The sequence below is a fragment of the Prinia subflava genome, chromosome 13 (genome assembly GCF_021018805.1).
Source record: "Prinia subflava isolate CZ2003 ecotype Zambia chromosome 13, Cam_Psub_1.2, whole genome shotgun sequence".
In the NCBI taxonomy this organism is placed as follows: Eukaryota; Metazoa; Chordata; class Aves; order Passeriformes; family Cisticolidae; genus Prinia; species Prinia subflava.
Genome location: NC_086259.1, coordinates 16,694,617 through 16,719,916, shown reverse-complemented (window position 1 = coordinate 16,719,916; position 25,300 = coordinate 16,694,617). Strand labels below are relative to the sequence as shown.

General features: G+C 40.7%; 1 protein-coding gene across 1 annotated transcript in view; it reads left to right on the top strand.

Annotated features, from left to right (window-relative positions):
* Positions 1-2,125: 2,125 nt before the first annotated feature.
* Positions 2,126-25,300, top strand: part of LOC134557812 (polycystin-1-like protein 2) — a 35,196-nt gene continuing 12,021 nt past the window's right edge. The window contains exons 1-28 of the mRNA XM_063411078.1: positions 2,126-2,603; positions 3,142-3,306; positions 5,900-6,085; positions 6,781-6,891; positions 7,309-7,456; positions 8,018-8,247; positions 8,906-9,304; positions 10,382-10,480; positions 11,195-11,244; positions 12,341-12,446; positions 13,055-13,262; positions 13,880-14,000; positions 14,252-14,393; positions 14,872-15,063; positions 15,194-15,339; positions 15,810-16,004; positions 16,826-16,951; positions 18,095-18,277; positions 19,263-19,387; positions 20,173-20,299; positions 21,194-21,328; positions 22,000-22,225; positions 22,507-22,700; positions 23,115-23,345; positions 23,567-23,668; positions 23,864-24,042; positions 24,392-24,538; positions 25,059-25,258. Of these exons, the coding sequence (XP_063267148.1) occupies positions 2,153-2,603; positions 3,142-3,306; positions 5,900-6,085; positions 6,781-6,891; positions 7,309-7,456; positions 8,018-8,247; positions 8,906-9,304; positions 10,382-10,480; positions 11,195-11,244; positions 12,341-12,446; positions 13,055-13,262; positions 13,880-14,000; positions 14,252-14,393; positions 14,872-15,063; positions 15,194-15,339; positions 15,810-16,004; positions 16,826-16,951; positions 18,095-18,277; positions 19,263-19,387; positions 20,173-20,299; positions 21,194-21,328; positions 22,000-22,225; positions 22,507-22,700; positions 23,115-23,345; positions 23,567-23,668; positions 23,864-24,042; positions 24,392-24,538; positions 25,059-25,258 (4,924 nt within the window). The 5' untranslated portion in view covers positions 2,126-2,152. The remainder of the gene's footprint in view (positions 2,604-3,141; positions 3,307-5,899; positions 6,086-6,780; positions 6,892-7,308; positions 7,457-8,017; positions 8,248-8,905; positions 9,305-10,381; positions 10,481-11,194; positions 11,245-12,340; positions 12,447-13,054; positions 13,263-13,879; positions 14,001-14,251; positions 14,394-14,871; positions 15,064-15,193; positions 15,340-15,809; positions 16,005-16,825; positions 16,952-18,094; positions 18,278-19,262; positions 19,388-20,172; positions 20,300-21,193; positions 21,329-21,999; positions 22,226-22,506; positions 22,701-23,114; positions 23,346-23,566; positions 23,669-23,863; positions 24,043-24,391; positions 24,539-25,058; positions 25,259-25,300) is intronic.

Genomic DNA, 25,300 nt, shown 5'->3' with positions numbered 1-25,300 from the left:
GTCTGAATATTCACATCTTAGCTGCTCCATAAGCTCTCCCTGTTAATCAGTCAGAAATTCATATGGGATCTGCTCCAAGGGTTCCATGGCTGAATGTTGGTGTGTGCTCCTGATGTCCCAGGGCACAGGGCAGCAAGGGCTGTGACACCTCCCCACCCTGGGACTGACACTCTCAGCAGTCGCTTTCTGGGGTGCAGAGATGAAGCAGAGACCAGACAGGGCTTGGGGAGGACTGAGGAGGTTTAGTGAAGGTGTTGGTAACTGAAGAGTAAAGCCCCAAGAACCTCAAGCAGGGCTCTGACAGTGGGTTTTATGGAAGGGGCGGCACAAAGCAAACAATGAGGGTACACCTAGGGAGGAGTCTGAGGCGGGGAGTACAGAACTCAATGGGGATAACAAAGGGAGGGGAACAATACAGAATAACAAATGATACATCGAATTAGGGAAGATGGGCAGGGAAGGCTCTAGAAACAGGGGCGGGGTACAGGGGATTGACAACTGGGAAAGGAGGAGATTAGGGAAGGAATAAATGCTTGAGGGCCAATATGGAAACTTCTAGGGAGTGGCCAGCTGACAAGTAAAGGAATTGATATATAACAGCATGCATAACAATTAGGGTACAGAACCTAAGAATAGAACAAACTGATACAAATGAGAGACAGTGCCTGTCACAAAGAGTGGAGGGAGAAATGTCTAGGGGAGACAAACTGCTTGTCACAACACACAAATGAAATAGAAACTCAAAGCAAAAACACACACCACAACAGCTGAACTCTTGATTTACAGGTGTGATGAGAAAAAAGACATCCAGCACAGTGCATTTTCTTCTCCTTTCCTCTCATCCCCCACAATTTTCCTACCCATTAAACACTTTCCAATTAACTTTATCTTGAAAATGCTGATAACAGTCTTGCTTTTTCCAGCTGAGCAAGACAGCCATAAACTGGAGGTCCATAAAGGTCTTGGGATTGAAGTTCACTCTTAGATGTTGAGTGGATGCAGTGAATGACTGACTTTGGCAGAAAGCTTAGGAGCTGGATTGGCACACTGCAGGGCTGGGCACTGCCTTTGGCCCAGAAATGCAATACAGGAGGCATTTCTGCAATGCAGGAATCCATCAAACACCACTGGTTCCTCTGTGCTGTGGTACTGGCTCACCGACCCATGTCTAAACATAAGTGTGTGTTCTTTCAGTTTCAGGTTATGGTGGTATAAATTAGTAATAATGGCATCAAACTCAATGGAGTTAATGCCGAGGACAGGAGGATTACAATAGCTAAAATCCTTATTTGTACTGCGATTCTACTAAGCTGGTGGCTTTGTAAACCTGATGGATATCTTTTATAAGGAAGTTCGAGATGCATTAAGAGATTTCAGCTCCTAAATGTTGCTGGGCTTTCTTCCCAAAGTCCATCAGCAGCCTTTGGAATGTGCAAATAGGGCTCTCAAGTAGTTCTGATGATTAAGGCAATATTTTCATCTTTCCTAAATCATTGGTTTAAGTTATGGCCTTCCCTTCAGCCTCCCAGCAGGTATAAATACTGTAGCTCCAAATAGTTGAGCAGCTTACCTTTTAAGGGCTGATGGGAGCATTTCACTTAGTGTGTGGAATTCTAAGCAGACACAAGAGTTCAAAATGAAGCTTACATGGAACAGCTGAGATTAATCTTCACGGTGTAAACAGGAGAGCAGGATAGATATGATACAATAATTTTAGACATTACATTAGCATCTAAAAGAAGCACCTCAAACAATAATTATTACAGATAAAGCAATCCAGACCAATTAAATATATCTAGAGAAGCAGTGTGTTTTCCCATCTCATAACTCCTTGTGTTTCTCATTTTTCTTATTCTCACTATTGTATCTCTTTGCTGTTGTAAAGACCTCCCAACTTCAATGTTCACACAATGAAGCCTTTGACGTAGGAGCTTTATCTCCCTTTTCCATGTGTTCAACAGCAGCATATATCAACTTTATTTTCTCTGCTCATGAGGAAAGCAATGATTTAATGTCTTCTTCTCAAACTGATCTCACATGGGATGTGACATTTGTACAATAGAGCTCACAAGGGTCAGTGCAGGGGCTTAGCAACAGCGCAACGCCCCCCAGACACAATCACAATTATATATTAGAAGTTCTGTTCTGTCCCATGCTCTATTGCTGCTATTGTGGCAAGCAGCAAAGAGGAAGAAGAAATGCCGATGGCATGGCAAGGATGACATCTCAAGCTTTTGAAGAAGGCAGCAAAAAGAGTGGTGTCCTGGAAGGCAAAATGAGTGCAACACACAGCACTGAGCTAAGAATGTGGCTGGGGGTCACAGTTCTGATTTCTCTTGCTGTGTGCTTGGCCATGGAGGAAGCAACTGATGAAGGAATCCCTTGTGCAAAGGACCAGCAAGCTTTCAAGCATTCATGCTATGAGTTTGTTAGACTCCAGCAAACCTTCACAAGTGCCCAGAGCTGGTGTGAGAGAGGAGGAGGGCACCTTGTGTTTATTCAAAATGAGGACACTCAAGAGTTCTTGCAAAAACATATTGCTGAGGATCAGGAATGGTGGATAGGACTGATCTCAAACTCCTTGCTGAATGGAACTACTGATGGTAGGTGATTTTAAAATCATGTCTTTAAAATTGTATCAGCTCATGATGCTTTCTTAACATGGTAAAAATGCCTTTGTAGATATCTGCTGAAAAGCCTCTGTCTTTTGTTGCTTCATCTTCAGATTTATATTAAGATGTTTAATTGCCTGCTTCACTTCCTTGTTGCATGTTATCACCCTTTCCTTTGAATCTTGTGGTTGTGTGAACTCATGGTAAATGAGACCAGCTTGCTGACCCAGTGAAACAAATGTGCTGTGTTAAGTCTCCAGTGGAAGCCAATTCATCCCACTAGGAAGTGCTGCAAGGTCTGATGCAAGGGAAATGGTGAAATTTTGAGGCTGGGAACACAGGTGGAAGTGGCAATGTCTCTTTTCATGATTGCATTAGGTTCAATATAAAACATAATTGAAGATCCTTACCCAGACTAAACCACCTCTGCTTCAGTAGGAGCAGGGCTACTGTCCCACTCTGCAGGCTCTGATTCTAATTGTATTACTGTGGAAAATAAACATTTAGGACACAATTTCTCTGTTCACAGGGTCAATAAGTTGGCTGGACACTTCAAATATAAGCTACAGTAACTGGTACAAGGATCAGCCATCTCCCTTCTCATCCACATGTGGGTACATCCTGAAGAATGCCAAGTATCAGTGGGGTGTGACTGAAAATTGCAGCCAGGAATTCGACTTCATTTGCGAGTTTGGTAAGAAACACAACAGCTGGAACAGTGAAGTGAGTGTGCTGTGATCACAATGGGGCATAAACTGCCTCATTGCTTTCAAAGTAGATGGGAAATAACTTAATGAATCTTCCTAAATGTGAACAACCAAAAAGCCATGTAGCCCCAGCAAGTGCTCTTTTTCCAGGTGCTGGTGTAAGACCTGATCCAAAGAAAGAACAACCCACAAATCACTGGGAGATGTAGGCGCTCAGAAACCAGACATTAAGGTCCAGGGTTCCAACAGAGGGCTGGTAAAATAGAAATGGATCTGAGAGTGAATCTAATGTGTTGCTGTCCCCATCTTCATTGGACATAAGCTGGCTAGGTGAAAACATGGCTGCAAGAATAAACTCCCACAAAACCCTGGCACCTGAGCTAGGTGGGACATGTGTGGCTGCCCTGTAAAAACACTCATTAATGTGTGCCAGAAAAATTTCCATTTGTAACTGCAGCAAAAATACAGTCAGGCTTCCAGAGGCACCACTCCTTGCAGCCTGCAGTGAGCAAAAGTGAGAGCAAGGTTTTCTTGTTTCTTCTCAGACCCCTCCACCAGGTGAAATTCAAGGTTTTCCCCAGGTTAAGGAAGCAGAAAAGAGCCTGTGCTTCCTATGTTCAGACAGAAAATCCACAGACATTGTGTCCCTCGAATTGTGACTTGGAACAAACAGTTCTGGAAAGGAACACTTTCAACATATAGATATGAGGGGAATTTATGTTGCTCACACTTTGCACAAGAGTACTTTAAACTGCAGCTAGAGCTGGGGTCACAAGCACTGGAAGAACAGTCTGGTGTGGGCTCACTAATATAAAAAGGCTTCCAATCAAGTATGCAAGGACAGGTTTCCACAAGCCCTAGAACTGCTACTGCCCTGTCCAGCAGTCTCATACTCCTGACATAAATAACAAGTTGTTCTGGAATAAGCAAAACTAACAAAGTTTTGTTCCCTATCCTGATTTTCTGTTCCACATCTCCTCCTCAGCACTCCCAGTTCACTCCCATATCCCCAGCATGTCTCACCTCTGCAGATACTTTTCACTGCCCCAGTTCCCTCCCCTGCAGCTGCTCCAGAGCTCCAGCTGTGTGCTGGTCTCTTGAATTCCATGGTCCAGAATAGGTAAACATAGGGTTATAATTCCTACTTCTCACAGAGACATTGATGTATCTCTTTCTCTCTCCCTAGATATTGCATTTCATGAAATTTTAGGGTGTTGGAGGTTTATATCTATACATCAAATTTAGCAGAAGATGACTAACATTAAAAATGACTGGGGGAGAGGAAACTGGCAGACAGCACAATCCCTTAAGCTTGTTTTCCTTGCAAAAACAGACTAAAATTATTTTTCCATTCCAACCACGGTAGACAACTGTCTGTTTGTAAGGAAGCTATCATCTGTTACCATAGGATCTGACTGAGAGCCCATTAAATTCAAAGAGCAACAATATCCTCCACTACATTCATCATTCCACTACCCAGGAAACCAAGACCAGATCAAGGCAATTCTACCATTTGGTGCTCTGTAAGTTAGCAGTTTATTATAGTAAATATAAATGTATTGAGCCAGGATTTGTAACTAGAAACACAGACTAAGTTTTGTACATCTTTCCATGTAAAAGTTGCTGAGACAGTAAATACTGTGAGAAATCATCATGTAAGAGAAAAAAAAAGGGCATGAGATAATAGTCCATACTAGAATTTACCAGCAAGTTATTTTTCAAGCTTATTTAGAGAGCTCTAATCTGCAAACTGATCATGTTGCTATAGTTACAGCCAGGCTTAGCTTTAGCCTTTAAATAACAATAGCACACACAGTTATTGCAGTGTGCACACATTGGCACTGTTACTCAAAGAACTTGGGGGGAATGATCCAAACAACAACAGAAGGACAATGTATTTAAACCTGGGACAGCTGAAACAAAAACATCCTTTTGCAACACTCCAATATGAGAGCAGTTATCCACATCCTTCTCTTCAGGTTATTAAGTATCCTGATTACTACATGATACTAAGAATTCTGAAAGATAATTAACTGTCCTACATTAATCAAAGAATGAGGTGTATGCATTTAGAGCTATGACCTTACCCATCTGAGCAGTCCTGCTGAATGAAGTCAGTCAAATATCACACAGGAACAAAAGAGCCTCTGTAGCAGAAATGGGATCAGCTCCCATACTTAATATGCAAACTATTCTCCAAAGCAATTACCTGAATATTATGCAATCCATACAGCTCTTTTGGAAGTAAGGAGTAACTTTAAACCTTCCAGTATTTCAGGTCAAACAAATCCTAAGAGCTTTCCACAAAAATACTGTTTATTTTATAATTACAATATTTTTGCTTATTGAAAATGTCCTCAATGTTTTAAGGCAATAAAAACATAAGTCTATTAATTTTGACTTTTAAAAAATACAAAAAATTAATTCTTTTGTAATTTTCTTATATTTTTTAATTGTTCAGCTTTAAAGGGAGAAAAGGGAAGAAAGACAAACAAAACAAAATGGACATGCAGTAGAATTATAGCAGAATTTTTCAGAAACTCAAAAAGGTAATATTTGGGATTTTTTTTCTCCTATTAGAATCTGGTCAGAGCATTGCTTGTGATAATTACAATGCCACTGTCCAGTGTGGATCAGGAGAAGTTATTCAAATTGAAGAGAGCTTCTATGGGCGGAAGACCCCTCACTACTGTGTGCCAGAGACTCCTCTCCAGCTGGAAACAGATGAAGGCTGCAGCTGGATCAGTGTCAAGGATGAAGTAGCAGGTGAGATCTTACAGCGTTGCTTGTCAGAAATACAAAGTGTGTACCAAAGTTCCTTGAGCCTTAAATACTTTGTCTTGTATTCCAGTACAGTTAGAAATTTGGAAAGTGGATTATTTCTAAAATGAAGGGAATCACAGAGAACTTCTGACAGGGAGGAGGTTGGAACAGGAGGCTGGATGGAAAGGAGGGGTTTTGTGAGGAGCAAAGATTCAGAGGAGGGGAGGAGCAAATAAAGGACAAGGGTGTGCCTGGCTCCTGTCACTGTAGGAGAAAAATATGTGAGCACCCTGATTCCTTGAAAAATTCAGTGGGATATTGAATTTTTGTCAGGCACCCACCCTGCTGGAGCCAAGGGCTTTGAGACTGTGGCCTGTCCCCAGGGTGATTCTTAGGGCTTCCGATCAAAATTAAATAAAACACATACGCTGCTTTTTTTTTTTTTTTTTTTTTTTTTTTTTTTTTTTTTTTTTTTGTACTATTTCAAATTCAGCTTTCTTCCAATAAAATGAAATGGTGCTAAGAAATGTCACACAGTAAGCAACACACTAAAGTCAAAGTGATGTGGAAATTTGTCTAGAAATCAGAGACGTGATACTGCTCCTCCTGCCATTTTTGTTTCTCAATCATCTTTCATCTGAGCTGTTATGACAGGAAAGGCAAAAGTGACTTGCTGCTCTGAAATGCTCCCTTTTCAGGCCACTGTCATGGTCTGCAGGCCTGCCAGGTGGCAGCAGATGGCACTTTCTTTGGAGATCCTTGTCCAGCTTTGGGAAGCTATTTGTCTATTCAATACCACTGCAAGGAAGGTAAGAGGGAGGGGGCTGCCCACACTAGAAGCCTGTTGTGTTCTTTGCTGTAACACTGAGACCATTGATATTTACCTTAAAAAAATTACTGTTCCATCCTCAGAGAAGAAACTGGCATAGTGGTGATCATTGAAAATAGGCACAAAAACGTAGATTCCCTGTCCTAACTGAGACTTCTGAGCAGAATGCAAAGCCCAAAACTCAGACATGTAAAACACATTTAGATGAAATTATGTTCCAACAAAAATTTTGATTAGTAGCCATGGAAAAGAATCAACTCCCACCACTAATGCACACAAATTAGCAGCAGTACCAGCTGTGGTTTGGAGCAGGCTGGATCTCAGTGTCTGAAAATTAATTGAATTTTGTAAGAAAAGTAGACAAACACTGGCACTGAATTGTCATTCTGCTTTGCAGGTCTGCAGCTGGTTATGACAGACACAAGTTTCGTCTTTGAAAACGTCACGGTCACTTTGAACTGGCTGCTCTCACCATACTCGGGGAATCTTTCCTGTACCATTAGCACTGGAGATGGTCACACCATTGATCCTTACTTCCCTCTAACGTAAGATATATTCTTCATTTCTCTTCAGACAAACAGTACATTGCACTGCTTGCACTTTATTGAGTGTGCCAAGTCTCAGAAATGAGATGTAAAAACTAGATAGCTTAATAACAGAACATGCACATGAGAGGCTTGGATTCTGCAAAAACCTGGTTTGAAATCAATACAAAATTTTATATTAAGCTGCCAATCACAATCTTTCTTTTATTATAACCAGTGTTTCCTATTTCCAAGACTATTTATTCCAGATCTTAAAACTCAAAATTACTGAAAACTTGTCAGTAATTGCCAAACTACGAGCAAATATTATTTCCTTAAGTTTAAGTAGTGTTTTTTGATAACGATTAAAATGTGACAAGGACATTCTGTAGGGGTTTTTTGTTTTAATTGCATAAAAATCCTGTCTTTAATAGATCAAACATTTTTCTTCTGCATTTAAAAATCAGATTTTGTCTTAGTGGTAGGAATGACATTCGAATGAATGAGATTTGGGGATGTGTAAGGTGAAGGACTTCCCAGGATAGTCTTCCACAAGGAGCAGCTGTTCTCTTTCTATTCTAGACTGGTCAGCAACCTCACATACAGCTACTCCTCTCCTGGGGAGTTCACAGTTTTTGTGGAGTGCAGCACCAGCGAGTGGCACGTGTTGGCCCAGAGGCAGGTGACTGTTCAGGATAAGGAGGATCAGCTCAGCATTACCGGGTGCTACAGCCAGCATGGAACAGGGAACAGCTCCCACTGCCGTGCGCCCTATGGGGAGGAGCTGTGCATCCAAGTGCAGCTCAGTGGAGGTGAGCAGGATTTCTCTGCATGATGTAAAGGGAAGGATAAATATTATTGATGTTCATGAGATGGAAGCGAGATTTTCGTTATGCAAAATAATCCTTCTTTTTTGTGAATGCTTTCCCTCTAATTGTTGTATTCCTGCAATTTAATTCTCAGTTCCCCTGGAGGAGTTCTTTCTCAGAGATATTTCACCACCTAAAGCTTAAGTATAAACCCTTTTTTCCTATTGATAAAGCTGACAGAATAACTTTAGTCACAAAAATCTATGTGATGTCAGTCAGAGTATTTCTGTATTTGAAGTTTGAAATTCATGGAAATGCTCCTCTGATTAGAGTAAGAGGATTCCACTCTGAGCTGGACACATTTGCTGGTGTACATTCCTTTCTTACTTTAAGTTCCTGGAAGCCACATAAGCACTGAAAAATAGTAAAATTCAGTAGTGTATGTTCAAATTCTCTTCTCAAATTGTTCTCTTCTCAAATGTTCCCAGCAGAAAACACACAATCAATTTTCATTGTCACCTTAAGTGACTTTATTAAAAATGCCTGCATTGCTGCAGTGTTCTTGTGACTCCTGTATAAACACTGGAATGCTGCACAAAGCAGCTGGAATTTGTTGGCCTATTGCACAAGCTGTGAGAAATTTTCATCTGTGTTTTTGCAGGCAATGGAGTAACCTACAGGGTGTTAGCAGATAACATGACACTGACTGAATCCAGTGCAAAGGAAGGTCTTGTCCCCCATAACCTGACACTCAGCAGTGCCTCTCAAGAGCTGATAGGCCCAGGGATCCACCAGCTGGAAATTCGAGCATCCAGGAATGGGACAGAGATCTCTGCGAGTATTGCCGTTCATTTAATTGAGGCAGTATCTGGAATTCAGGCTGCAGTAGCTTCCCACACTCTGCAGCTGGGGGAGGATCTGGAGGTGAATGTCTCTGTGTCCCGTGGTGCCCCGGAGAAGGTGATGTTTGAGGTGATGGGACCCAACCAAACCCACTGCCACAAAGCAGACGGCCCTGGAGGGGAGCCACGGACGTACAGCGTTCCTGTGCCCGTGGAAGGTACAGCACACTGACACCTCCTGTGCTTCCAGGACAGGTCACACAAAGAGCCACAGCACCCTGGGCTAGGGGACAGTAATGTACAGCTGAATTTGGCAGCTTTTCTGGCTGTTCAAACTTAATCTGCAGAGCAGGATGACCAGCACAGTCCTATGTAAGGGAGCCAAAAACCAGAGCTGACGAATGGGTCTGCATATGCAGGCTCAGAGCAAGGCTTCACCTGATTCTTGCAATGGAAGAGACACAGTGAAAAGACACAGGGTTTATTTTTTCATGGCACCATCTGATTGAAGTACAAATGAGGACATTTTCTTGAATAGCAAAGTGTTTTCCTCCTGTTTGTTCATAATGTTTTAAGTTTAGACTGTTCTGCATTTTACACTGAAGTAATTCATAATCTGAGGAGTTCTCATAGACAAAGAAAAGGGGAGTTTTTCTGTGTGTCCATTTCCAACACAACTTTTGTTGGAGCTAATTATGAATAAACATGTTAGTAATATTACCTTTCCATTATTACATAGTCAAAGCCTTGAAAATGTGAAATTAGGCAGATTGTGCTTAAGAGTTAATTAACAGTGGCAGAAGATAAAAAAGTTTCCACCCCTAATGAGCTATTCCAGCCCCATGCCAAAGTGGGAACACTTAGTAGAAGCTAATTATGATTTCATTTCATATTTTTAAATTATTCAATATTAAAGTTTTGTTTGTTCACCCAGTACCCATTTGAACATTCCTTCCCCATAGGCAGAAATTTTCAAACAAGATAGCTGCTGTCTCAAGATGCCTAAACTCATTTGGCCTCCAGTGTTTGTACACCTCTAGTTTCCTGAATGATAGTGTCATAGCTGACAAAGAATAGCATGACAAAGCTAGGAAAAGGGCAGCTGAGTTATTAAGAAGTTGAGATAAAGTGGAAAAACATTCCAGGAAAAGCCTTTCAGCAGTGGACATCCATCAGAACCCCTCCTGAAAACTCTTAACAGACAAGAGAGGTTTTCTTTATAAATTGGATATTATACTTCAAACCTGTTGGTCTGGGCCCTCTGCTACTCTTAACTGGCCCTTTGCCTTCTCTAGGTACTTTTCTAGTGAAAGTGGTGGCCATGAACGCCTTCTCAAACACGAGTCTGGATCTTGGATTCATCACTGTGCTGGCAAACAGCTCCCATAAAAAAGGTAATTGCATTAATCTGACAGTGCTGGTTTTGACCAAGTGTCTTTTTGCAATCAGAGCTTTTCATGAAGTGTTTATGGTTTGCATGTGGTAATTGCTTTCCTTCCAGAAACAGTGTTGAAAACTTTTGTGGAGGCTTCTTCCTGATGAAGGCAGATTCCCTGACTTTGATGTAGTCATAAATTAGCATCACTCTGTATATGTAACACATTGCACATTTGCTGCTTGTCCCTAGAAATAATGAGTGAAGTTTATGGCTTGGGACATAGCTTTGAAACCAGAAAACATTTGCATCACAGCAGTCTCATAAATTGCTGTCACTAATGGCTTCTAGATGGCTCATCCTTACATTTACAAGAGCAGATTATACCAGAAATAAAATATCCTTAGCACTAATTGTATTGAAAGTTTTCCAGTGCTTTCCATCAATTTTCCTTTGCACATCAGTGAAACTCCATCACCTTCTCTGAATATATTTTGATTTACTGCATTATGTTTGAAGAACCAGGATTATCTCCTTTGCAGTCTGTGATGAGTTTGTTGTTACCATTTTACCTATTTGTGCTGTTTATCACAGCTCTGGAGTCTGATTCTGACAGCCCCATCTTTCACACTGTCAGTAGTCAAATCCTGTGGATTTAAGTCATATTCACTGAGGATGTCTGAAAGCTTTCCAGGTAGCACTAAAATATTCTGTTCTTTTTTACATTAAACAGATTCTGCTAAGGAAGAAGGTAGCTACAAAACAAACACCCGAAAGAAAAATGTAAGTATTATTTAAGGATCTTTCTTTAAAATTGCTTAGAAATTTTTCTTACCAGTGAAAAAGTGCTGTATAAGACAGAAAAGAAGTATTTGTAGCATAGTAAATGATGGATTAGATATTCTGTTCCCCATATGGTTTAACACAAAATCTATACCACAAGTCTTGGAGACAAATGTGTTTACAGGCATTCCATCTACAATTCATTAAAAAGATTAAAGAAAATGAGCTTTTCATAACAATTCAGTTTTGGAAGTTAAAATGTGTTTAGATTAATTTTTAATTAATCTACTTGACTAATGCAAACCTCTCTCTGAAGAGTGATCCTTCAAGTAGAGTTTAATATATTTTAAATGGTTCCCAAGTGTTTTCTACTTCTGTATTGGAGTGTTGAAATTATCTTGCAATGAAAAATTTTTTAGTTTATGGCAAACTAAGATGTTAATGATACACCAATTGCTAGCAGCTGTCCAAATTTAAATAATAAAAATGTCAGATAGAATATTTTATCATCTTAGAAATCTAGTTTTTAACGGTAACACTAGCAGACAGACATCTGCTATGGGAGATACACTGCTTCACAAGGAGCCATCACGCTTTACAGATTACCTGCAAGAATATATTGCATCAGAGGAATATAAATCTAATCCAAACCAAATGTATCACAATTTTGTACACAGAAACACAAATTCAGCTACCCCTTTTTCTCTTTGTTTATAGCTGCAATATATCCAGTTCAGATAAAAAAGGGATGTCAGAAGACAAATGATTGTTCAAGGGTTGGAAGTCTTGGTCCAGATGTGAAGGTTTAATAGGAATTAATGTCCTAAGTACCTAGTTTTGAAAATGGGAGCTGCATTTCTAAACCAATTCTGCATTTGGGAGAATTTTGCCACACAATTTTTCTGTGCCATTTGCTTCTATTCCCACAGCTTCTACTTCCATACTACCTCTGCTAAGGGAAAGATCGTGTAAACTACAGATCTGCATCCAGGGATTTGGGGTCTAAACTTTCAGACCTTTATCATTATAAAGCAGCAACTTATGTGTGTGTTTATACATGTTTGTGTTCTAACTGATACATTTACTTCTTATTTAGGATCACAAAATCTATATTAAACCAAGTCGCCATGTGGATCCTTTCACAACGGTTACACTTGGCTGGCCAGAAAACAACAATAATTCCAGTTTTCTCTGGACCTGTGGTTTGTGCATTTCCCAAGCTTTTTTCACCAACTTGTACTTGATGAGTAACAAACTCGCTGTTGTGTCAGATCCAGTGTTGAAAATCTGACTTAAGGATGTTTCATTTTCTGGCTTTAAAGTTTGCCACTCACTGTACATGAAGAGTGTCCTTCTACTCAACCCTAGTTTTGGCACCAAACTGATTATGGTATATAATATGGCATAGGGCTCCATTTTGTCTTCTCCCAAAGGTTTTGGTTTTTCAGGTTTTCAAGATCTACTTGTCCAAAGCTTCGCTCTCACAGCCAAGGACTAGTCCCAAGTGATTTACACATTTGGGCATTTGCAAAGTACATGTGTCTCAATAAAACAACAATAATTAACATTAAACATGATGCAAAAACATTTCTGGCTGAAAACAGGATTGGGATTCAGGCCATCTGTGTTCTATCCCCATAATTATCTATGACCTCATAATTGACTTTGGAAAAGCCTGTATTTTTGGTAATCCAACTTACCAACTCTTTAAATTGTGTTCAAGAAATTTGTCTATAAAGCTCTATGAAACTTATGGCAGGAAAGTCCTTTATAAGATGCTGTTCTAACTATAAAGGAAATGTTTCTGCAGGAGCTTGCTGGCCTGCCTGGAATGAATGTGTGAAGCAACAGATAATCCTAATCAACCAAAGTGAGGTGCAAATCCCACCTTCCTGCCTTCCTCCTCCGAAATCAGCAGTGACTGTCAGGATTACCATCCAAAACCATGGCACTGAAGAGAGGCAGGACGAGCAATGTCTCTATGTGACTGCAAAACAAGAACTGCAACTGGACATCAGGTCTGGTTTTAAACCCTGGTATTCATGGGTTAATATTATTACTGCACAAGCATAGTGCACGGCCACAGTTTCCAGTAATAATGATAATAAAGTGGTATTGTGCTTTGAGAATCATAGAATCATAAAATCATAGAATCAGAGAATGGTTTGGGTTGGAAGGGACCTTAAAGATCGTCTTGTTCCACTCCTTAGTCATGGGCAGGGACATCTTCCACTAGATCAAGTTATTCAGAGCTCCATCCAGCCTGGCCTTGGACACTTCCAGGGCTGGAGCATCCACAGCTTCTCTGAGCAACCTGTGCCAGGGCCTCAACACCCTCACAGGACAGAAAACTTATTATCCTAGATCCATTTACACCTTACCATTACAAAAATTACTGACCAAATATGTCTTGCTGCATTTCTCAGTCCGTGTTTTTAAACACAATCCTTTTATAAACTGAAACACATTCTTCCAAAAACCACTAAGGGTTTTTGACCCCATTGCATCCTTCCGGTGTTGAAGATTTCAATGTGTCAACCTCATTCAACCAATAGGAATAAATGCCATAAGATATGTCTGAAATTTCTCCCAGACATCTCATACTATGTGTAACTCCCATCTTACTTCCTTACAGGTGTGAGGCAAACTGCAAGCCAGTGAATGTTAGTGATGAAGTTATTTTGAGTGTCTCTACACAGGAGGACTCCCAGGCCATATATTATAACTGGTATTTAGATAACACATTCCAAAACAAGGTGAGAGCACCAGATTTGTCAGAAATACTGTACACACGAAAATAAATATCCACAAATCATACGGCCTCAGAGGGATATTTTGTCAAGTGGATGCTTAAAAAATACTTGTGAAGACTGAGACAGGGGGTGCCTGAATTGGTAGGGGTTATAATGAAGGGCACCAAACTGCCAGCCTGCTCCTGATAAATCACAATAGTAAGAACTGCAAAGAGCCTCTACTGCCATGTGTTCTTTTCTGTCTGATTTTCCAGTCTACAACCCTCCCTCTGGCCTGTGGCCTGACTGGTTTCCAGCAGAACTCTTTGAATTTGCTTCAAAGCAACACCTCTGAGTTGAGAATGACCAGCTCCTTCTTGCAGACACAGGGAGAAGCTTTTCAGATTAAAGTAACAGGTAGGGACTAGCAGGGTTTTTATGGTTTACAGACTCCTTTGGGTAGTCTCTGCTGACGTGATATCATATTGATGTCACACATGCATCGCCTCACTGACAAATATGAAGGTAAATTAGTCTACAGGTTGAAAGGTGTTACTTTATATACGAGTTCTTTAAAATAATGCAGATTTAAGTTTGTTCTGGGGTGCCGCATGGCAGGAGAAATGCAGTTAATAACTTTGTTAAGGCTCACCTGAAAAAAAGTTATGCTAAATGCTTGATCAAATAATGGAGCTTTGCTTTATAATAAAAACATTAACGTATTTGAAATAGTTCTTTTCCCCTTACGGTTTATTCAGTAGCAGGATGTCACTGCTGTTGGGCGCACCCTGCCCTGCGTTCTCCCGGGCACACGGCCGCGTTGCTCGGTGGGCGCGATGCAGCTCGGTGCTGCTGGGGCACGGTCCTGGCTCATCTCTGCTCCTTCCACTCCCAGCCAGGACCCAGCGAGGCTACGGGGAGGGATCGTTCGTGGTGAGCACCGTGCCCCCGCCAGAACGGCCCGGCTGTGCCGTGAGCCCCCAGCGCGGCTCGGTGCTCACCGCCTTCAGAGTGTCCTGCGAGGCTCCGGGCTCGGGCCGGGCCGGCCCCGGCAGGCAGCTCACATATTGCTATTATGTGACACCAGGTAAGTCCCCTGGAGAGCTGTTCGGCTCCTCCTAACAAGAGCAAAGGTACGAGTGAACCATGCCTGGGTCCCTGTTCTCAGAGAGCAGGAGGTGTCTCTGTGGTCCCTGACCCCTTCTTTCCTGTTTCAGATTCTCTCCTGGATTGTAGCCCGGACCCTGAACTCTTCCCAGTTTATCTTCCACTTGGAGAAGAGGAAAATAATTTTATTTTACATGTGACAATTATTGTTAGCAACAACTTTGGTGATGCAGTTCAAACAAATGCTTCAGTAAAGGTACACGGTGGAATTAATTATTTTCAAGAACTCTCAAGTTGATAACTAACCCATAATTGACTTTTGGAGCTTATTCCTGTTTTGGATATATTACTTCCTTCTGAATGTGCCATAATCACATTTTTTCTATCTAACAGAGACTATTCTCTGTGTGCTCAATGTCAAAAGATCTTCCACTGCCCTTTTTCCTAGAACAGAAGTCTAAAAGAATTGTTTGGACATTGATTGAGCAGTGTAAGCCTATTTACTGAGTCTGGAGTTACTCTGTGTAGACCCCAAAAGCCTCCTGCTTCTTCCCCAGTGCCACAGTAAGGAGACCCTTATCAGGGTAAATAAAACATTTAAAATGGGGAACATGAGGTTTTATATCACACTCTATCTAGGCTGTGATTAAGATGATTATGGAAGCTGTCCAAAGCAAATTATTACAGCCTTGGCAATGTTGAGAGTATATCTGATTCCTTCATCAGGTTGGACCTGCAGATTTGATGGATGGGAACCTGACCCTGCAGGCTGTGATATCTGAGAAGGCAAACACCTTCCTAAAAGATGGGAACAACAGCATGAGTCTTTTCCAGCTGTACAAGTCAGTGACATCTGTCCTTAATCAGCAGATCCAAGAGGAAACTTTTAACATGTCTTTACAGACAAACACACGAAAAGAGGTCAGCAAAATGCTTTCTTGCAGTACAATGCCATATAGTGGACTCTTCATATCCTTTGACAGCTCTTAAGTAATAAAAAGCCCACATATCACCACTTGAAATCAATGAAGGTTTCAAGTTTCTAGCATTTGTCTCAGGGTTTGGCACAAGGTTTCAGTTACTTTTCATTATTTGTCTATATAAATGATTTGGTTTTCACTCATCAGTAAAATAGTTAATTCTCAACTGTTATTTCATTAATTTAAACTAGTTAATCTAAACCTGATTTTCCAAAGCAATTTAAATATCAATAAAATGCCATCTCCAGTGGGATAAATATCCTAATTTCCCCCAAAAGCACTAGATGGCAGGTAATTTTCTTTTGTCCATTTTAGCCACCAGTTGATGTTTCAGTCCTAAGCTAATATTTGTACAGTGCTTTAAGTGCCTCAGATGAAGAGATCTAGAGAATATATCCTTCAATTAAGATTCATTATTTGAATAACATCAGTCACACATGGCTCTGCTTTCTCTGGAAGTGGCATTTACACAGTAATTCACATACATTAGTACAAATTCTCACAAGTAACTCTCCTTGCTCTTAATGGATGTTAAGCGTATGAATTCCCCGTGCTGGGAGGTAACATAAAACTCGTGATTATATAATTACTAGGGCAAGTGGCATCTTGTCAGTAGAGCTAATATCAGCTCAAATGATCCTTGTTGTGGAGCTTTACTCTGCTGCACAACTTACAGCAAGCCTGGCTGTCAATACACGGCACTGCTTTCACAGTCTAATTAGCATCTTATTTCTTTGCCTAATTATCCCTTTTCATCCCAAGCTCCGAGGGCTGATGCTGACAACTCTCTCTGTTGTTAACATAACATCAATGCAGACTGCTCTGAAGATGTCAGAGGTATTGAAAGAAATCACTTACAGGAGTGAAGAGCTGTCTGTCTCAGCACAGGTAAGAAGCAATTCTTATGTCTCCTCATACTAATAGCAGAGACTCTAATTATCTCACTGACCTTGGAAGAGTTTCAGTGCCTTATAATTATCTGTTCTTACCCATTTTTTCAACTGTACCAGCATGTGTATTTTGAGCAGCAGTATTTTGACTCTGTTTAGAGTAAGTAAATTCAAGTCTCAGTTATTGTTTCAGCAGTCTCTACAATCCAGGCTATGACCATTACATTTATCATACATTTTTAAGACAGAATCCTTAACTTTTAGTCAGACACATGTCAGGGTGCATGCTTTCTCTTGTAAAGCACTTTTAGGACCCTGAAGAAGAACTGCCCCAAGAGGGTTTTTCTAGAATTCATTCATTCATCCCTGATCACTGCACAAAATGCACACAGGCAATGGTCAGGGAACTATTTATGCTTACGGGGATGAGCATCTGGCAGGACAAAACTGTCACTGGGGAAGTTTCCCAAATATGCAGGCAATAAAAACAGCTGTCCTGAGTTCTGATGTATTATAGAGTTGGAGCCAGACAATGGCTTGGGAGCATTTCAGCAGGATGTGGTTAACTTTGGCAAGACAAGAGCACAGCTCTGCTCCAGCCCTCACCCTACAGAAAGGCTGCTCAGTGTTCACAGGCTCTGGGGATGGATGTGTCCAAGCCTGCAGTGAATTTGCTTGGCTCCCTAGGCTAAAATCTGGCCAGTGCTTTCCCAGTCACAAAGCAGCATCCAAGCACAAAATAAAAATTGTACAACTCATTCTCCTTTGGCACTTAGCACTCTGGTGCTAAGATAGAAATGTATAATCTAACTTACTACTTTACTGGCCATCTAAAAGCTATCCTTGCCCAGGGTTTGCCAGACAAGCCTCCTTCAGATGTTATTCATCTTTTTATGGATATATCTGCAGAAGCAGGCTGCATTTTTCACGCCTGTATTCCATTTTGGTGTGCCATCTAGTATATCATCTTTATTAGCATCTGAAGTATTACCCAGCACAAATAATTATAGTAAAAATGGCATTACCCACTAATAGTCCCAAGAGATTACTGACGTTGCAATATTCAGTAAATGACACAAGTGTCACTTCTGTCATTTGTAGTGCCAGCACATATAAACTGCTCCCTGTGTTTCTCATGCAGGTGGAAGCCAGCAACACCCTGAAACATGTCAGTGCCTCCTTGCTCGCTGTGAACACAGAGCACAGCAGAGATGGTCAGGAGTTAAAGGAAGCAGCCAACTATCTGTTTAATGCAGTGAGCAATGTTCTTAAAGCTTCTGTAGAAATCAGAGCTGGGAACACTTCAATGCCAGAGGCAGAACAGGTAATTTAGAGTTGGTCCAGTTGGTACCGTACTATATGTGAATATTTGTTTGCCTTGGGAGGTTTTTAAAATCTCTTGTGCTTCCTGTATTTTTTAGCTGGTACTGGGAAGGGTTCATTGTGATACCCTGATGGACTTGAATATCAGAGGAAACTTCTGCCCAGTTAGATATGTTAGATTGAATGTCTAGTAATGAAGATGATAGAGGCCTCTTAAGATTTGTTACACTGAAAGCTGAACAGGACAGAGAACATTGCAGCAACTCAGATCTCTCATTGATGACAAGCACATTGTGGTTTTTTCAGATTTGCTTCTATCCCCTCCTTTTGCCCCATAAGTCAAGCAAGCCACAGGAATTAAATATTCATGATTGCTGCCACTACTTCTCAGCTTGAACCAGCTCTTTTGAGAAAAATCTGATTATCTGTTCAGAAAGACACAACATATTTATTTTGTCCTATCCTTTCCTATCTATATGTGAACCCTCTGAGTTTCCTGGGCTGGACATACTTTAATTTCATCACTGCAAGGGAGTAGGGATGAAATAAATCTAACCTGAGAGAAAAGATTATGAACTGGACAAGTTCCCCAACAATAACCCACTCATAATACACAGTTGATATGTAATTAGGTCTTGCTTTTCTGAATAACTAAACACTAACATGTGCAGCTAAGGGCATTAATACACAAAAGTACATGGAAATATTGATTGATGTCATGCTTGTAATTTCAATGTGTAGAAGTTATAAATACTACAATCTAGAAGTAAAATCTGTAAGGCATTTATTTGCCATCTGCAATGTTTCAATGAGAATTACAGAAACTGAATTGCAATAGAAAAACTTTCTCTGAGATTAGGAAGCTCATCACCAAGTTTGTCAGCTTAGTAAGACACCAAAATTAAATAGAAGCAATGACAAATAATGTGCAGCTCGATGATCCTGTGTACCTTTGTCATAAGTTTCCTCCTCCAATCCTTTTCCAGAGTTCAGTGTCACACCAGCTCCTGAGTACAGTTGAAAATCTCCAGAGTGCCCTTCTGTTTGGGAAGGCACCAGGTGATGAGCCAACAGTCCTCACCTCTCCCTCTGCCACACTGTATATGCACAGGTAACAGCTGCAGTGTCCTCCACTGAAGCTTCTGAGAGCTACAAATATTAACTCCATTGTGCTTAAACAGAATGTTTGGAACTAACTAAATATTGTAGCATAATGACAATTTCAATAGTACAACAAGGCTGTTGTTAGTGACTGATAGTAAGAACAGCCTGGACTCCAGGAACATCACCTCAGAAATTCCCATGCTGTGTGTTCTTTAACCAGCAGAGAATTTACTACTATTTCCTGAATGAGGCAGTACTCACTTACTTTTGAAATTATGTAGAAAACTCATGTCATGCCAGCTAAGGGTCTCATTTCTTTTCCAAGCTGCCAATAATGACATGTTATATGGAGCTGTAACCAGTTTGGCAAAAGCCAATATAATCCTGAGGAGTCTGACAAGCACTCTCCATTCCCTATAATCATCCCTAAATTGTTCCCCCAGAGCCCGGTTTTCATCCACATCAAACTGTGCATTCAATCAAGAGCATGTTCACACAGAAATCAAGTGTTCCAAATAAGTACACCTTGGTAAAATTTCCTCTCCTGATATGCCAATTCCACCCCTTTTTTGATGATTCTATAGTAGCATTATGTGGAGTACTGCATCAGGACAGATTCATGTATGAAGTATTTACTGGCAGAAATAGCTTTGCAACTAAGTTATACTCATGAAGAGAGAAAGCTGTCTCTGTATATATGAAATCCATGCTATTGATGTTTGGGTTTTTTTCCTTTTATTTCTTTTTTTCTCTTTTATCCTGCTTTGCTTATGCCCAACTCTAACTGGACAGATTACAAACAGAAAACATGGATGGCACATCCATTAACATCTCCAATTCCAGCTCTGCCAGCTTTACTCTCCCACCTGCTTCCTCTCTCAATGTTTCAGGAGTTGATGACGAAACAGTGGATATAAGGGCAAGTAAACAGCTTTTATCTAACTCTATCTGATATCCAGCTTACCTTCCTGATCTAATGATTTTAGGATTGTTTATCCTCTCACCATGAACACATGAGCACACTTCATTCCTCCTGTCATGCCAAGAAAATAATCTGAAATTATTGGTCAGAGAAGCCTTCTCTTATCTTAATTGCATGAGGTTGGTTCAGAGAGTTAAGGACAACTGAATTCTTAAATTCCCCATCCCATCAGCCCCTTACATACACTTAGATTCACACATGCATGGCAGGAGCAGGCAATGGAATGAATCAATACCTACAAATCTAAGTGCTGTTTGTTTACATCTTATGCTCTCAGGAGGATGCAACAGCTCAGAGTCCATATCACATTCAAACTGACCTACAGCAGCCTTCTTTCATCCCAGCAAGAAACACCTGAGTGTGGGGCACTCACATCCTGCAGGAGACAAATGTGCTGATGGTAGCACGTCCCCTATCTGAATTAGGATGTGCTGTTTTTTCCCTCAGAACAATAGATTGCATATAATTGTTGTATTTTCATGATAAATTTTCTGAAGATCTCTCTGGTTGATTTGATCCTCTCGGGAGACCCCTAAAATATCTGCAAACATTTTTTTCATTGCACCTTTTCCAACTCTGCCAAAAAGCTATTACAGTGTATGGAAACAATAAAGATTGTTGTACATGTTTCAGAATGAAAATCACTTTCAAGGTTTATAGACCAGCCTTAGAGATAAGGTAGAGTCTTATTTAAATCTGGATGTAGACTTCTTGAAAGTTGACTCCTATTTGGGTCTGAGCACAATCCTTCACTATCCAGCCATTCAGAGTGTGAATAAAATGAAATATTGACAATAGCTCAGTTGTGTGACTGTTAATGTCTTCTAACAGATGGTGAGCTTTGCCATGAATCCCTTTTTCTCCAGTGATGGCAGTTTTGACGTCAGTGGAACAGTGGGAGGTCTAAGTCTAACTGGTCTGGATGGTTTGATCATACCAGTCAGCAACCTCAAAGAGAACATTGAGGTAAATCCACGATTTCCTAACTCTCACCCTCTTTTCCCATTTTTTTTTTCCTTTCTCCGTTAATGAACTGTCATCTGTTATCATTTGTGAGGTGAACACAAATGCTGGCAGTGTTCATTACATTTGATAATGGGCTGATGCTGTCTGTAGTTGTGATGGAGGAATTTGTGTAATGTGATGAATGAAATAACAAATATTTTTGTCTTTTCTTGAAAAGGAAGCGTTTTATTCATCCTCTAAATTAATGTAAGAATGCTAATGATTGTGGAAATAGATTCCAGATTCCAGCTGTCCCAAGGCACAATGTGAAGTCTGATTTCATCATCCAACCACTGTATTTATTGTACTACTCTTTGGCTTCCTAGCCCATGTGTGAACTGCCATCTAAATCATTCATACACGCACTTCATGCAGCCAATATCTCAGTCATAATCACAGTTCTCAGTTCAGAAATGCACAAAGGGTCATAGGCTTTATGATGAGTCTACACAGATTTCAAATTAACTTTTCAGAGTTCAGTTGACAGAAATAAGAAAATTACTTTGAAAATGATATTTTTGCTGGCCATGCTTTCCTGATGTTGAAATAAAAGATAATCTAGCATGTGGCTGCATGCTGAGAAGAAAAATGCTTTTCTGTATTTAAACCTATGTCTCTCTGTTTAAAACCAGATCATGTTACCAAGGCTTTCAGCAACTCAGGAAGATAAGATTCTGTTGAATCTAGGCAATTATAGCACTTTTCAAGTCAATGTTACCTCAGAAAATACATCTATAGTGATCCACCTGGAATCTGAACATGACATTCCACTGATACTTTACTTGGGGTATGGTTATCACCCAAATGAAACCAACTATGATATGAAAAATCATCTCTTCTGTAAGAAAACTTCTGGAGGTAAGATAAGAGGTTAGTGACCCATGAACTTGCAGAGTGAGCCTTGACCATGAGTTCAGGTGTCTAGCTGGAGAGAAACCTCATGCTTCAAAGTTCCAATCTCTAGAATAAAGGGTTAACAGGAGCAAAGATTGGGATGATTTGATTAATGAGTTGATTTCATGAAGATTTCCAAGAATGATTTTATGCCTGTTTCTTTGATTTATTACATGCAGTAAAGCTGTATACTTCTGAATTAGCCTTTCTATATATACATTAAAACAAAAATATTTATGTTCAAGGTGAGACAAACAGCTGGGTTCTCAGCCCAGAAGAACTCATTTTTGGAGAGGGAACCTACTATTTCATGGTTTTACAAGATATGGCAATGGATTCAACACTCTACAATGGACTAACTATAAATGCCACTTGCTTTGCATCCCGCTGTGTATTTTGGGATGAGCACCAGGGAGGCTGGAACAGCTATGGATGTCATGTAAGTAGAGCAAAACAAAACAATGTGTCTGTTACACATTTCAAAGCCAGCCCTCATAACCACCATCATGTAGTAACTGACACCATAGAACAACATCATTCTGAGATGTTTTAATAACCTTAAGAAGTTCAGTCATATTGAACTAACCTTTAAACAACATTCCAATTCCTATTTCTTGGGATGAACTTCTATATAAGAAGAAATGGAGCCATTCTGACAAGGCCATAATATATTGTAATGCCTATTACTGGTTAGGTGTTAGAATTAATATTTCTTATTAAGACTTGGACAATTTGGTGTGCAGCAGCTTTCTACACCAACTTACCAATCTCAGCACTGTCTTTCCATTTGCTTGGTAAGTCATCTAATACTTTGAAGCCAGATGTTTTATCAGGAATCTTTCCTGGGTTTCAGGTAGGACCAAAAACAAATCCTAGCAGCACACAGTGCCTCTGCAACCATCTGACCTTCTTTGGGAGCTCCTTCTTCGTCATACCCAATGCCATAGATGTCAGCAAAACAGCACAGATGTTTGGTACATTCGTGGAAAATCCTGTGGTGGTGACAACTGTAGGATGCATCTTTCTGATATATGTGCTTGTAGTTATTTGGGCTCGAAGGAAAGACATCCAGGATGATGCCAAAGTAAGTCTCCAGCTAATAAAGTCAATGTATTCAGGCCAGTTCCCACCCTGCCTAGCCTGTTTTAATAGGAAGTCTTTAACCAATCCTACTCCTTTCCCTGTAACTCTCTGTTTACTGGTAAGTAAACACTGTTCACAAAATCACAAATTCCTGCTCACAGCTTTCAGGAATCTGTACTTACAGGACAGCTAACGTGCTGCTCATGTTGTGTGGCTCTGCAGGTGAAGATCACAGTCCTGGAGGACAATGACCCCTTTGCTCAGTATCGTTACCTCGTGACAGTTTTCACAGGACACCGCCGTGGCGCAGCCACAACCTCCAAGGTATCAGTGGCACTGTGTGGGAGGAGAGTTTATTTGCTTAGAGAGCTGGATGAATAATGAAGCACCTGAGGCTATTAAACGGGACAGCTCAAATGCACTGTCTGAGCCAGAAAGCCCTGAGGTTTGGTGAAAGGAGAAACAATCACACATAGGATCGAGATGTGCACGTCTTCATTTTGTCTTTTTGTTTTCCAGGTAACTCTCACCCTCTATGGACTGGATGGAGAGAGTGAGCCCCACCATCTAAATGATCCTGATACAGCAGTTTTTGAACGTGGAGGAGTGGATGTTTTCCTCCTCTGTACCTTCTTCCCTCTTGGGGAACTGCAGAGTATTAGATTGTGGCATGATAATTCAGGGGACAGTCCATCCTGGTAAGTGGAGGTCTGGAGACACTGGGAAGTAAAAATCCACAAAAATTTTTTTATAATGGCAACAGCTTTCCCTTTCTAGCACTTGAAAATTATCCTTTCTGCAGTTCTAGAAAGAATCTAACTCTTCTGTTAGATTTTAGCTTTTGCAACTAAATAGACAAAATCATAGCCTAAACTGCAGGACCAAGAGTGCTTCCTATGTCCAGTACATGATGGGATATGTCCTGTGCCTTACAGTTTAATCACCCTGAGAAGCTGAAGGCCAGAGTTTGTCCTCCCCAGTCTTGTTGAGCTCTGGATTTTACACACTCAGTGACATGTGACTGTGCCCTGTGTGTTTTTCCAACAGGTATGTGAATCGAGTATTAGTCCACGATCTAGCATGGGATCAGAAATGGTACTTCCTCTGCAACTCTTGGCTGGCCATTGATATTGGAGAGTGTGTCCTAGATAAAGTGTTCCCAGTAGCAACAGAACAGGACATGAAGCAGTTCAGGTACCTCCTATTTAATGTATTTTTTTTTACTCTTGATAGCAGTCAGTCTGGAAAAACAAGCATGAAAAATACAGACCAAAGCTCTAGAAAAAAAAGAAAACAAGGAAGGTATTTCCACTGTCCTTAAACAGCTCTGAACAAGGGAGAGAGGGAGGATGGTTACATAAATCTAATCATTACCCTAACAGTAGTACCATACTGAAAATATTGGTGCTAAAGAAGAATCACCTGACAAACCTACAAAAACCCAAACATCTTCTCTTAGATTTAATTTTCTTAACAATCTAAATAGGAACTATTCACTTTCCCTCTATGCTGTGGCCAAAAGGAAAGGACATAAGTAGCTATGACCATTCCATGCAAATCAAGCCATGATATTTGATAATTTCTCCTAGTTATTACTTCTGCTAGAATTATACTTCCTGCCTAGGAGCATGAACAGGTTGGGACCCTGAACTAGGGCTTTGTTCTTCACTCTCCTTTCCACATATCCATTTGATTTCCCTCTTCTCCTTCCCAGCAATCTGTTTTTCATGAGGACCTCCAAGGGTTTCCAGGATGGGCACATCTGGTACTCGGTTTTCAGCCGCTCCCCACGGAGCTCCTTCACGCGAGCCCAGCGCGTGTCCTGCTGCTTCTCACTGCTGCTCTGCACCATGCTGACCAGCATCATCTTCTGGGGTGTGCCAAAGGATCCTGCTGAGCAGAAAATGGATTTGGGTAACCATCCTCACCATTGCTTGGGCAGGCAAATAGAGAGAC